The sequence below is a fragment of the Aythya fuligula genome, chromosome 8, assembly GCF_009819795.1.
Source record: "Aythya fuligula isolate bAytFul2 chromosome 8, bAytFul2.pri, whole genome shotgun sequence".
Classification (NCBI taxonomy): domain Eukaryota; kingdom Metazoa; phylum Chordata; class Aves; order Anseriformes; family Anatidae; genus Aythya; species Aythya fuligula.
In genome coordinates, this window is record NC_045566.1 from 5885820 (window position 1) to 5900271 (window position 14452).

Genomic DNA, 14452 nt, shown 5'->3' on the forward strand with positions numbered 1-14452 from the left:
CTGCATAGGAAATGAGGTGTGCTGTCAACTTGAAATGCATAAAAATTACTTATTTTAGACCAAATGCAATCTTCCTACATACAGATGACAGAATCTTGTCTCAAAGTTCTGTTCTTCCACTTTTAAATATGCTAGGTTAGAAAGAAAGTCTTCCTGCTGAAAAGGTTAAAATGCCAAATAACCAACCCTTTAAGACCCCGTATCCTATACTACATTTCTGTGAGCTTTTACCCTCCTTGGTATGTGGGTCAGATTCTTGCAAGTAAGGAGAATCCAATCTCGCAGGCTTAACAAAAAGTTTCATGAGCTAGATTTTGTTTGTTTAGTGTATAAAGCTTGTTTCCATAGAAAAACAGCATAAGAAAAAATATCAAAAGTTGAAATTATTACCGTCTAGGTACAAGGGGTAATAAAAGATAATAAAAGACCTTGAATAAGGAAACCTGGAAGTATGCATGAAAAGTTTATGGTCAGGTACGTTAAGGATTGTGAGGAATTCTTAACTGTATGAAAAGCAAATTTGTTACCACCAGTGGTTCACTTGTCCAGAAATCTTTATCAATTGCAGTCTTTAAATCAAAACAGATACCTGTCTTAACCAGATCATCTACCTGTCGATGTAGAAATGACAAACTTTTGCTGTGTGTTTGGCTGGTTTTAATGGTCTCATAGCTTTTAAACATGGGAATTTGTCTCAGCTGGTGCGGACAGACTTCAGCGACGCTGCACAATTTATGCATCAAGACATTTGGCCCAGATGCTGCAGGCTGCAGTAAGCTCTCCCACCGGCAGTTAGTCCATCTGGGAACTCTCTGGGCATCCAGATCACTGGGAAGGATTTTTCAGGGCAAAAATAGCCTCCTTCATTTAAGGGAAAATAGTTTGTTCATGGGTAGGGGAGAGCCACCCTCCTTCCTCCTCCCCAACCACATCATTCGTAGATCACCAGAGGCAGTCAAAAGATGCTGTGACGGGACCCTCAGTCAGCCAGAGCTTGTATGTGGCACTGCCTAGATCTGTCCTTGTGTTTAACATCTTTAAAAAAGTCCAAAAAGGATGTAAGACAGAAGATCAGCTTTAGTTAACATAAAAATTGGTGTCAATAACAAAAGAGGAGAAAAAGTGCATCAGAATGTACATTTTTAAAAGTATTAATAAACTGTGGATTTTCTGCCCACCGTGTCTATCCAGGACAGTTTCAGGCAACTGATTTCTGAGCTGTAGCTAACTCTGCATCCCTAAGAAGGTGTTTTGGTGTTTTCTGTTGTTGTTTGCTTTTTGTTTTTCAGCAGGCTGAGAGCTGGCTTCTCACTCCTGTCCCTCCCCACAGCCTGCTGCAGCAGTGCTGCTTGCAGACCCCACACTCTCTGCTAGTCCAGCCCTGTACTCTGAACAGTTCTTTCTCTTAAGTGTGCATAATAACTCTGAAAGACAGGAAGCATCTCTGTCTACTTACAAGTGAGTCTACCAAATTAGCCACTTAAAAAAAAAAAAAAAAAAAACCATATATAAATATATATATAAATCTTAAAGTTCATGAGGGAGAGATTATGGACAAGCAGGACCAATGGAATGGAAACCACAAAAAAAATCTCTGAAAGGAAACATTTCACATGGATGAAAGATGTAACTGGTGAGGTTTTTCACAGTGTGTCAGCTTCCTGCCTGATAGGCAGATTGATGGCAGTGTTCTCATGGACTTAACTCCTGCTTGATGAGGAGCAATTATCTAATATGTAATGATACTTCTGTGCACCTTTAATCAGCACAAAATATCCCCAGAGATGGAAAGAAACTGCTGTAGGTAGGGGAAGGTGTTTTCTGCCATCAGCAGGTTTTGCAGGTTGTTCCTGAAGCAGGCTCTCTGCCTGTCAGGATTGGGCCCACCAGGACGGGGAAGCAGACAGGCACGGTAAAAGCAGGCTCCCCTGTCTGAGCAAACTCTGGCTCGTTTTCCTCTGATCAAACGTTCTTGGTGAAAGGTGCAGCTTGGATTCTTTAAAGCATCTCATTATAGGTTATATTTAGAAGTGGGAAGAATATATTATTAATTATAAGGATGCTCTAGAGCAGAGAAGCTGTTTAATCCATGCCCTTGATGAGCAGAAGACTTGCTGTACTGAAGGAAGGTTACACAATTAACAGTTTATTCATTAGGAGTTCATCAGATACCAAACTATCCTTATCTTTACTACCCTAAATATCTGACATATATACTAGTATATCTGACAATTTCTTCGTTATTGCTTAAGTGATAAGAGCAAGAGACGGACACTGCCACAGGAAGGTGTACATAATACAGTTCACGTATATATTATCTGCCAGATTACATAGATTATTTTACATTTTCGTTTTCAGACTAAGTACTCTCCTGCTTCAGTCAGTGGGGTTTGTTGGGAAGAACTGGGAATGTAAGCTTTTGCCACATAATTCTTGGTATATGTGTTGCTAAATGGGTGCACACAATACATAGCTGCTTACTGTGAGGATCATTGGAGCTTTTTTCATATTTTTTTGTTCCCATTACACTCCTTTTATAAAGCTAGCTGGCCAGCGGGTTCATTCCAGCATCGTTGTGCATGCTCACATTAATCTGTTCAGCACTTTCAAATCCACAGTCTGTGCTGTTCAGCACTTCTCCAACTTAAGGGATTTTTAGAAGTACTTTCAAAACATTCTAATACAATTTGTTCCTGTCTTCAATTTAAGATAAATATCTAGTACCTGATTTTTGTTAATGGTTTGACATATTCTGATGGACTGTTATTTAAATTGTGCTTACAAGCCAGGTTTAGAGTTGAGCATTACTTGGGTTCAGAAGTGAGGAAGGCAAGAGCTTAAATGTGCCAGAATGTGTGTGGAATAAGCCTTCTTCTGGAATTTGCTTCTGGCTTTGCTGTAATAGGACCGGAGCACTTTGGTATGTATATTATGGGGAATTCTAGAAATTAATATATGGGAAGAAAAATATATCAGTGATTATCAGTAGTTTTTTAGCATTCAGCTTCTCAGCCTTCTTAGCTCCTGGAGGTGTGCTCAACAACGTGTCTAAAAAATGGAGCAGTGACCAAGGTGTTGCAGGTAGGCTTAGTGCTAGTTTCTCTTTAACAGTCCAGGATCACAGTGCCACAGAGTTGGAGGGAGGTTAGAAAACTCCTTATCATTTGTATCAGTAAAAATGGTCAAATAACATTTGATTCAATAAAAAGTAAATGCATCTCTTGTCTAAAATTATCTGTACAGAAATGGTTCCAAGATGCTTTCAGACTCTGCTGAGTTACAAAACGCACAGGGAAGTATGATTGATTTATTGTGTGCTGCAATCTGGATGATTTTGTCACTGAATCTTTAGTGAGGAAGGTTGATGTTAATAAAGCTGCAGTGTATTTAAACCTAAAGCCTACAAGTAAAGAAGTATTGCTATGGATGGGGAGAATATAGGTATTGACAATGTTTCTGTAGAGAACATCTCTTCCCGCAGTCTCTTCTAGGTCAAGTCACGAGGGATAGGCTTCACAAATCAAGGCTTCAGAGTTGGGTCTGGTGTGCCCATGGGACACCCAGGTAACAGAAATTAGGTTGTGCTGCTTCTACCCACAGCTGACACTGACACTGCCACCTGAATAGATGACAAAAGACTTGCAGTAAGTCACACGTTGCTGGAGGAAGGCTAAGGCAGTTGTTCCCCAGCTGCTCACCTTTGGCCCAGAGAGCTGTATTCAGCAGCTAAATGCATCGATTTGTCAGCTGTGGGGCTGCGTGAGAAAGTTTGAAAGTTGTTCAAAAATCTGTTTGCCCACCAGGCTTTGGAATCTCTGATCTAGGGCAGTGAACAAGTTTTCCTTTCAAAAGTTGCATTTCTCAGGGTTAATTAGCTGACTTCCATTCATGCCTAGCTTGTGCTGCCTTAACCTCCTGACTCTCATTTCTTCCTTGACGCTCTTCTTTCTTCCCATAGCATGTCTGTGTTTGAACTTCACTGATTCCCAGCTACGTTGCTACCGGTCTGTGTGCTAGGTCAGCTGTTACCTTTGAGTATTTTATTCTCCTACGGCTTTCCTGAATCAGAATTGCCTTGAAAGCATCATGCATCACTAATCATGGGGGAACACAGTGGATCACGATAAATTTTAAAGGCTGTCTACATCCAGGCTCAAGTTTTCTAAGTAGACATCCCTGGACAGGTTTAAAAACAAACCATGAGTGTGCCAAGATAGCTTTGAACTTTGGTAAAGAAACCTTCATGAGCCATGCAGATGACTTTAGTCCCAGGACTTGAAACTTGCTTATTTGTTACTATAAAACCCGATGTCATTTGTCTTTTCAGCCCACTGTACAAATGTCTCACCTCATTAGTCTATGCATAAATAAATTGTTTTATAACCTATTAAAACTATTCTCAGGGCACTACCCTTGAGAATAACTTTCTTCCTTGAGGTTGTTTGCAGCATTTATGTGAAACATGCTTGTCCTGTAAAAGCCACCTCGCTTTTATTTTGGCAGTCAATCTGTTTCAGCAATTAGGATTAATCCTGGGATTTTGAATTCTTGATTATTTCACTCTGATCTGAGAGATGATAATCGGAGCAAGGTACACGCTATCTATTCTAAACATGCTGAACCCTTTGTACACTAAGCCTATTTTATCCCTCCCATCTCTAGGTAGGGCAGGAGTCGTGTGATTGTTGAAGACTCCTAACCCATGCTGTTGTAAGGGCTGTACTACGCAGTGCAAAGGAATTAAATCCATTTCTCTGGGAACTTCTGAACAGAAATTACTGTCAAACAAATTAGACCACAGAATCTAACTTTTTATCAGGTGATTCAACTGTTAAGGCCATTTATAATATGATTTCGTGACCCTTCTATTTGCGTTTTCTTGCTAGTCTTTCCTAATTTGTCTTTTGAGTTGCTCATAGTAATTTATATTATGCAATCACAATGTGCTTTGTGCACCAGTGCCAAAGAAATTCCCGAGACACATCCGTCACAGATGTTGCTGCCCCCATGCAAGCCCTTCTCACTGTAAACCGGGATCTTGTTTGATATGGTTTGGTTTGGGTTTGGAGGGGATAAGAGAGAATAACTAAATATAACACATATGTTTATATAACACTCTTTAGCAGAAAATCTGATGTCTTGTAGGGTTAAGTGAAGTAAACGAAGGAAACAGCAACCTGTTCTGGGCTAGAGGGAAGGTGTGGGCAAATGCAGTAGAAAGCTCTTTTCCTAGCTTCCACATTAAGATGGAAGAAAAGGCAAGGGAAAGAAAATACCACTGCAGACTAAATGCACGTACCTTCAGCTGTGATAGTAATTTAATTCACAAGATGGATTCTGAAATGTTTATTATGCATCCCAAAAACTTCACTGGGGATGTATCAGATGCAAGTCAGTAATGAGTGTAGACTGGAATATACATTCATATATATGTATGTATGTGTATATATATATATTACACAATATACATGCAAACTTGTGACTGAAATTTTTTTGTTGTTTGAACTGTAAATCTGCAGGAATTGGGATCTCTGAGTATTGAATTTACCAAAACTCCCTTCCTCTCTTCTGAACAGTTGTTCATTTAACAGTTATGCTTGTCTTGTGTGAGAAAATGGAGGTACTAGTTCTGTACACAGGCACATATGAACATATATTTTGTTCTTGGTATATCTCTGAGACAGGAATGCCAGCTATGACAAAAGAAGATTTAAGGACAGTATTCAAGGAGGGAAGTTCTTGTTGAAAAAAAAAAAAAATCTTTTAACAAAGAACAACCAAACCATTCTTGAAGGTGATGGGGAGTTAGGCAGGAATTTTAAGGTCCACAGTAAGTGTAGCAGTGGAAGTTGTGAAGGAACAACTCATTGGCTTGTCCAGGATGAATTAAACCACTTTAGTATAGTATTTTCTCTGTTGCAAAATGAAGTTTTAGCTTTTTTTTTTAATTATTTTTATTTTTATTTCTGAAGAACCTTGGAAAATTTAAGGAGGCAGTCTGGAAAGGATGGGAAGTTATTTCAGTAGAGGTAGAGAAACTCTTCAGACCTGTAAAACGATGTATTTCCACAAAGGGGGTTCTGTTCAGTCTGTTGATGAAAAGTCTTGTGGGTTTCCCACCAGTAGAAGCTGTTTAATTACATTTTGTGTATGCTCTTAGAGTACCTGTTTGGTGAGAACCTGACAAATGGTCTTCTGAAAGTAAATCAATTCTGTTTTCTTGGGCTTTCTTGAATATACATGATGTCCGGAGCCTGAAAAGCACAGCAGTGGCACAAGAGGAAGCAAACAGTGGGGCGCCAGTTAGGCTCTGTGGTTCTGTGAAAGACTTTGTAGCCTCATGTAAAGAAAAAGAAGAATGTGCCATTGGCGGTAGTGAGTAAATGGAACCTTCTTGTCTTCTTTGCTCTTGTCTCCTTATAAATAAACCATTGTTGTCCATCCTTGGCATTTGCAGTTCATTGTGATAAATTGGTGTTGATGTGTCTGACATTTCAACCAAGTTGTTTAATGGTGCTTTTCTGAAAAGGCAGACCTTGCTATAACTCGAATTAGTCCAGTCAATATCCAGGGTAAGACCATTCACTCTCACGTACAGCACTAACCCTTTCCTTTCTCTGTGGGTGAAGAAAGGAGGAAGTAAATATTTTGGTCACGTAAGCCCAAAAGGTCTGCATTTGTGTTAGCAGCATGCACAACAGAAATATAAGTCTGGGTTGCAGCTACTAAAAGCCTGTTACATAGCACAAGCAATGACATTGAGTCCACTTGCACTTCTGCAGTGTCTCTAGGTGAAAATAACAACCTTGCTGAAATAATGCAGGTTTTCCTCAGAATTTAGCTTTGAGTTTTACGTAGGATCCTCCCTCTGTTATCTGCTAGTGCTTTCTCAACAGAGTTACTATGAGCATGAAGAAGATGGTCGTACTTGTCAACACAATTCCTTTCCATGACTGTAGTCTGAACAAGAAGAGCTAGAACAGTTTTTTGAGGTGGAGACCAATAACCTGATTAAAAAATGCTGTCATGACTTTTTTGGTGTCCCATTTCTCCCGGTATGCTAGTCAAATACAAACCTCGCTCTCAAATGCACTACACAAATGCAGTGAAGAGACAAACTTTTGAAGTGCAAACCCATGGCAATTCATTTGGAACGACAAATCTGGGAAAGAAAGTTACTTTTATCTCAGATTTTCCCCACAGCCAGGCCTTGTGCCACTCTCACTCCCCAGGCCTCTTGTGCTGCCTCACAGACATGCAGCCTGTGGCCCTCCCTCTCCCTTTCCCCTCAGTTGCTGTCCTCTCTTCAGAGCTCCCCTCAGCGGTGCCGCCATTAGCCGTGAGGTGAGGTGAGGCCTCCGCCGCCTTCCCTCCCTGGCAACCACAAGGCCTGACCTGCTGGCATGCTGTCTTTGGTCATTATCTGGCTCTGTGTGAAGGTCAAAAAGTTGTATTGACTTGGCTGTATATTTTTATTTCTCCAAGTGGCATTCATCAGACTTGTAAGTGCCCATGCGAGTGCTGGGTATCAGCAGCAGAAGCGGTATGCTTGGGGTGGGAGCCCTCTGTGCTTGAGGGGCTGTGGGCCAAACAGACTGATTTTAGCTCCCGTTTCTCTTGTTTGAGGTGGCTGCTGCTTACCAACAAGCTGCCACAGAGTTTGTTTTTCCTTCTCTTTCCATGAGTTATTTGGATGTGTTAAAGAAGGGAGGTGGGCCCCGGCATGCAGCTCTGGGGATGGTGTCCAGAACAGCCCTGTCTTGATGAGGCAAAGTCAGCTTCCTGAAGGGTGAGGACAAACCTCTGGTTTTACACCAGTTTGTGCAATTCACGAGTGACCTGGTTTTCAGAAGTGCTGTCTGACTTCTGTGGAAGGACACAAGTGTTTGGCACCTCCGAGTGGTCTTGCAGTCATGCTTAGAGGGGAGAGCAGGGCTGAGGGGAAAGCATGGGACGTGGTGGCACAGCTGTCCCGGCCCGTGGCAGCACACGGCTCCGAGCTGGCAGAGATGTTGATCCCAGTGCCTTGTTGCTGGAGAGCCTTTCCTGTGTCAGGTGATTTTTATTACTGGCCTGCCAGTAAAATAATAATTAAAAAGCCTAAGTAGGATTCCCCAACCCCACTCCCTGCCTTTAGATTATGAAATGTTCCTAAATGTTATTTAGGTCTGTAGTGAGCAAATTTCAACAAAAATGCTTTCTCGCCCCAGGGTTATAAAACTTCATTACATCTTCTATTAACTGTTTGTCTGTGGCAGGACCTAATTTTTCCTGATGTATTGGTTGCCCACAGCTTCTAGAAACTGCTTGTAAAAGTGCTTCAAGGTGATGAGAAGATGGAGAAATCCTGGGATTAAATGACATTGCTTTCTAAGTGGCTGATTGATGCTTTGGGGCTGTAAGAGAGCCCTCTAAGGCCTTCTTCTGCAGGTGGAAATGGAGAGGTATAATTTTCATCCTCTCTTGCTCAGTACTTGGGAAGCAGGCTTTGCATAAATTTCTTTACCAGGGCAGAGTAAGGTGAAAGATTTTTTTAGTTTTTATTTCAGAATTGAGGTTCCTCCCTTTTCAGAAGACCTGCAGCCATACATAGCATTATCCTCATTAATACCAATGGAAATGCCATTTGAAAATGTGTAACTTTTTGAACAGATGAATTGGTCTGTTTAGTAAGCAAATCCTGTCCAACTGGGTGGTGGTTCCAGAATACTAAACAATTGTTGAAACAGTGGAACATTACACATTTGAGCAGCCTTGTCACAATAAATGTAGATATGTTGCTCTTTACACAAGTATGAAAAAAAGAGGAATTTTTGCAATGCAGAATAGTTTTGCAAGGAGACCTGATTCAAGAGGCAGCAGCACATTGTGGAGAGCAAAGCCTCAGCATAAAGCTGAGCACTTCCAGGCCATGCACAGACTGAGATGGTAAGGAGAAAGTAGGAATGGACAACCAGGCTACAAGAGCATGTAAAGAACAGTGGGGCCTATGCATGGTTTATTGCAACACCAGGTCACTGAGATGGCCAGAAACAAGAGCCTGTCTGCAACGAAATGCTAGTTGTATGTGAATCTAAGTTCTGTTCCACTTCCCTCAATTCCTTTGAGTTTAAAGTTAAGGGATTATGGGGTTCTTGATATAAACAATGTCTTTTCTTTTCTTTTCTTTTCTTTTCTTTTTTTGTATGTAAAAGTATTGTGGTCTCTCTTGGGGAACATGTACAGGAGATCTAAGCAGCCATACCTCAAAATCACAGTTGACTTGAGATTTCATGACAAGTTTTCTCAGAACTAAGCCATACAAAATCAACATAACTTTAAAAAAGTGCAAACAATGTTAGCAATATCTAGAAATATGTTAAACTTGTGGTTTTTTCTTTATTTATTTTTTTCTAGCTAAACAAGTATGCCCAGCTGAAAAAATTAGCTGTGGAGACTCAAGCAACAAATGTATCCCGTCGTCCTGGAGATGTGATGGGCAGAAGGACTGTGAAAGTGGCATTGATGAAGCTGGTTGCACTCCTGGTGAGTTGGAGTAATACATTAATACATATGCAACATCTCCCCTTAGGACTATAAAAGTTCTAGAGTGGCTATTACAAATTACATGTAAAAGGATGACTTTTCCTGCCAACAAAATTCATTCATTCTACATTTGCAATGCTAAGTAGTGGATTTTAGAAAAAGTGAGGAAAGACAGATTCTCCGGTTGGAGCTGGCTGGAGAATGTGAACTCTAGTGAGAATTAACTATTCTTTTAATGCTCTAGTAGAATATAGTCAGTTTAGAATATGATTATAAGGGCTTAATACCAGGTGCTGTGCTAAAGATTTCAATAACAATGTTCAAACCTTGTTCTCAAATAGCTCAGCAGCTTACTGCCCCCTCTTTCCTCCTGCAGAATATATCCCTGTGGGCTAGGTTAGCTTCTGCTGGGATATAATGGATAGGCCTGGACGTTTCTTTATAAATAGCTTGTTGATTTCACTGGACATAGAGAGAATGATATACTGTTTACTGTAACAGTTGTAAATTCAGTCCCTAAATGGCCATTGCCTTTTATTAGCCCTTTTTTCTGCTGCATGAAAGAGCTCTTTAACAGTGTTTTCCTTCTGTGAAAACTCCTACACTGTGTAATCAAGTCATTTCTCAAACTGTCTTTTTGATAGACTAAACATATTTAGTTCTTTATGCTTCTTGTTGTCAAGTATTTTCTTTTGAATGAATGCTTGACTCATTTTTGTGCCTCCCTTTGATATCCCAAATGGTTTTCATGGTTTTCCAACTTTCTTTTTATACAGACCACTGGAACTTAGGGAATAGTCTTACCACTACTGTTCAGAAGTGAAATCACATTTCTATTATTGCTCTCATATAACTGTGTTATTAGAGTTATATGTTGTTATTAAATTATTTGTTGCTATTAAGTGCAAATGGTCCCAGGCTACTAAGAATTTGTCTCTTGTTCTGTGTGATTACCTTCAACCCTCTGACAGTGTTACAGTCATTTCAGGTGATATCAGAAATACTATGTTTACTTGCAGATTACTGGTGAAAGGGCTGAATGAGTGCATGTAAACACACACTGACGTTTCTTAATTTGAAAACTCAATTTTGGGGTCTGACACCTACCCAGTTCATAATCCACATTGCCTTTTCATTGAAGTTGTGTAACAAAGCTCAGTATGAAGGTTCAATGTGACTCACTAATTTGATGAAATACCGATTAGCGAGAAACTTTTCCAAAGCATCTCCATTCCATATTGCACTGACTCAGAGGTCCAGGGGTGATGATAACAGGCTGCTGTGTGTGGGATGAGCTCTGGGCTTGCTCTGAGTTTGTGCAGCATAGTTCCGGTTGGCTTGGCTTGCAAGGAAAAGAAATAGGTTGCCTTACATTGCCTCCTGTTTCATGTGGAAGTAAGTGCTTGTGCACAAACCATTCCTAATTTATTAATTATGATGATGTCGTAAGTTGGTAATGGGCCCTGGTCCTTTGTCCTTTAAGCTACTGATATTTTGGCAGTTTTAAAGTCTTTTTCAGCTTTCTGTATGAAACTCTTAGGGTTCTGTCTATGACGTATGCTTTTTTATTTTTTTCATTAAATTGGATTAAAGGCAAGTTCAGAAGAGAATTGTAAAAAAAAAAATTATTCTTTTCCCACTATGAGTTAGTGAAGTTAAAACAACTTTACGCTGGTGGCTGCCTCGACTAATTTAATGCTGCTGCTCACATTAGCAGTTGTCGTCTCATGGAGTTTTTTATTTATAATAATACTTTATTAGAAATTGCTTGCTTTGAACTTTTTTTTTTAAGGCTCTGAGGTAACCCCCAAAATGAATTTAGATATGTTCTGAACGCCACATAATTTCAGCATGATGATGCTATTAATGGATTTAGAAATAGCTGAGTGTTTCCCTTCTCGATGTTTCAGCATCTCTAGCCTTGCTTATGTGCCATATTTTTAGTGCACATTTAGGTTCTTAAAATGGAAATTTAATCCAAGGACAAATTACCCTCTTCTGATGGTTGTTGGGTAACTCATGTGAAATGAATTACTGATTATCATCTAGCTCCTTCTGGTTGAGTGTCGTCCCCACATTGGTGCCACCTCAGTGGATACAAATTGGCAGTCACTGCTGGGGAGTCACTGCTGAGTCTGAATGTGGGATGGGCTCTTCTCTAGCCAGCGGTGAGGCAGAAGGGCACTGACAAGTAAACTTTGAGCTTTCTGGGTGGGTAAAAACATCAGAGGCCTTCAGTCCTGAGATCTGTCAGCTCAGCACCTTTCAGAGGCATTAAATTAACTTTGAGAGGGAAACAGGAGATACTCTTGAATAGCTGGAGTGGGAGCATTTTTGATGAGGTTGCTTGTCAAATTAAGGTGTTTCCATCACGGATGAGAATAAATGAGTTAGCTGTTTAAACTCCAAGAGCTTGTGGAGGATTGATAGCTATCCTCCCTTTTGTCCAAATCTGATAAAACCTCACTAAGCCTATCTACTGATACTCTGTGAACATTCCCATTTCTTTTCCATATAGAATCCTTCTTTATCCGTTTTCTCTTATCTCAGTAGCAGATGAGATCACGATTCAAAAAAAAAAAAAAAGGCTGTTCCTAGGTTCAGACCTCTTTTTTTTTTTTCTTTTCTCCTCTGCATTCACTTTTTTGTTTTCATTTTAAATGAAACTTCACCACTGGCTGTCAGCTGCAGCCCCTCAGCGCAGAGCACCATGTCGTAGCTAAGGCTGCAGCTCTCGTAGAGCTGACAAACTTGTCCGCAGACAACACGTTTTTCAGGACAAATGTTTAGAAGGCAATTTGTTTGTGCTCGTGGTAATTTCTGTGTTGAGAGTTTGCACATGCAATCTCCTTTAAGCTTTGTATTGGCCACATCTTTGGTGGATTATCTTGCATGAATGGAAAACAGACTGGTGTCCTACAGCCCTCTCCTTTTCTAGCGGTCACTGCTGAAGACCAGCTGTTTTGCCTGGCACCCTGTGTGATCTGAAGTGGATTTGTCACTGCAGGGCTTAGGATAACTTTTCTTCAAGAAAGGAAAGAACCTGCAGTCTTGTATGCTGTTCTTGCAGCACCTCCATTAGACAAGAGGTTCAGCTGCTTAGCTAGGAAGCTCTGGACATACCTGGGCACAGGTATGTTGTTCACCCACAAATAAGAAGGAAAAATTTCTCCCCAAACTTCCACCGAGGAAACAATGGAAACTGTGTTATTTAACCTGCAGTGGATAAAGCATCGGTAATTAGGCATCCAGATTTGTGTCTGCACAGGTTGTAATTGCACCAGGGATTAGCTGTGGGTAGTAATCCTCGCATGTAGTTAGCTAAGTGCCTGTCGGCCTAAGTAACTTACTTCCAGCAAGCTGAGCAGCAGGCTTTAAGTCCACTACTAATGTTCGGTGCACAAACAATTGTTGAAAATGCAAATACCTACCTTTTTAAAAATCACAGAGTACATAAAACCAAAATAAACTCATTTTTTGGTTCTGTGGAGCAGAAGTAATCTGTGTCTTTACAATACTAAGTGTGTTGTAGTCTTAAGTCAGTTTGCTTTTCTAGTACTGATATCAGCAGTTTATAATGTAAGCACAGTCCTGAATTTGCTGGCCTGAAGGTACTGGCTTCCCCTTTCTGATTTCTGTGGTCAAGGCTGCCTGCTCCTGATGTACCTTAACTTTCTTCACAATAGATTGGATAAGTTTAGCAACACGTTTACTGAGTCCAAAAAGAGAAATTGAATGTGAGAGACTGTAATTAAAGCATCACAGCTCAGGGGCAGTCTGGATTTCAATAACTACTGCAGAACTTGTTAAATCTCTGCTGAGAGAGACAATGACCAGTGTTTTGTCAGCTGCTCAGGAATGCAGAGAATTTCAGCATGACTTTAAAAAAGGAAGTACTACCATCCCATCACAGCTGAAATGGGCATTTCATTCCTTCAATGGGCATGTCTATTGCTCCTCCTGAGTGGGCTGTGTAGGATGGTCAAGAGAGAGAGCAATGTACAGTTCCCAAGTCTTCTGATCGTGTTACCAGTTCTCTCCTGGACCAGTTTTTGCATCCAGTTAGAAATTGTGTCCTGCAGATAAGGAGCTGGAAGTGAATTCAATTTTCCCTTCTTTTGTAACAGATACAGTGAAAGGCTGTATTTGTTGGTGCTTTGGTAGGCTAATTTCCCATACCATAATTTATTCAGTTTAATTATAGCACGGAGATAAAGCACTGCATGGGAACTTGTGCACATAAGAAAGGACACACTTAGACCAGTCTCTTAACATTGGGCCAGGGTGAGAGCCAGGAATTCTGCAAGAATCTCACAACAGGGACAACCTTGTTACTGCGGGTATCTTCTGCTGTAACTGAAAATAACTGTATTTGTGTTATATGAGACAGCAAGGTCTTCTCAAACATATTCTTGTGTGTTTTTGCCTTTTTCCCTTTTCCATGTGTTTCCTTGTTCCCAAAAAGGCCTTTATGCAGACATGCACAGCATTTATGAAACCCATAAATCTCTGCTTATGTGGCACTGAGTTGTTTGCACTTGGAGGATGTTCTTTTAACCTGAGCATGCTTCAGTGACTCACAGGTCCCACATCTTTAGATCTAATAGCTGTGTACTTATATCTCACACCTATTTTTGCTGTGTACTTTGCAAGATCAATTTGCTTTCCTCTTTAAACTTGCTGGTCCCTGCAGGTGATGCTGGTCCCAGCTCCTCTACAGCTTTGTTAAATACACCTTTAAGTTGCTGAGCTTTAAGCAAGTTAGGAATCTTTATGGATGTGGGTGCCTGTCTTTCTAATGTAGTATTTGAATATTCTGCTTTTTCAGATGTTTTAAGAAAAAGCAGTAGAGCCTTAATTTTCACATGATAGCCCCATTCCTGTAACTTTTTTTTTTTTTTTTTTTTTTACTTCTTCCCCAGATTTC

The 14452-nt window shown here is 40.4% G+C and overlaps 1 protein-coding gene across 1 annotated transcript in view; it reads left to right on the top strand.

The window, feature by feature from the left end:
• Positions 1-14452, top strand: part of LRP8 (LDL receptor related protein 8) — a 168703-nt gene that overhangs the window by 118070 nt on the left and 36181 nt on the right. The window contains exon 4 of the mRNA XM_032192232.1: positions 9397-9525. Within this exon, the coding sequence (XP_032048123.1) occupies positions 9397-9525 (129 nt within the window). The remainder of the gene's footprint in view (positions 1-9396; positions 9526-14452) is intronic.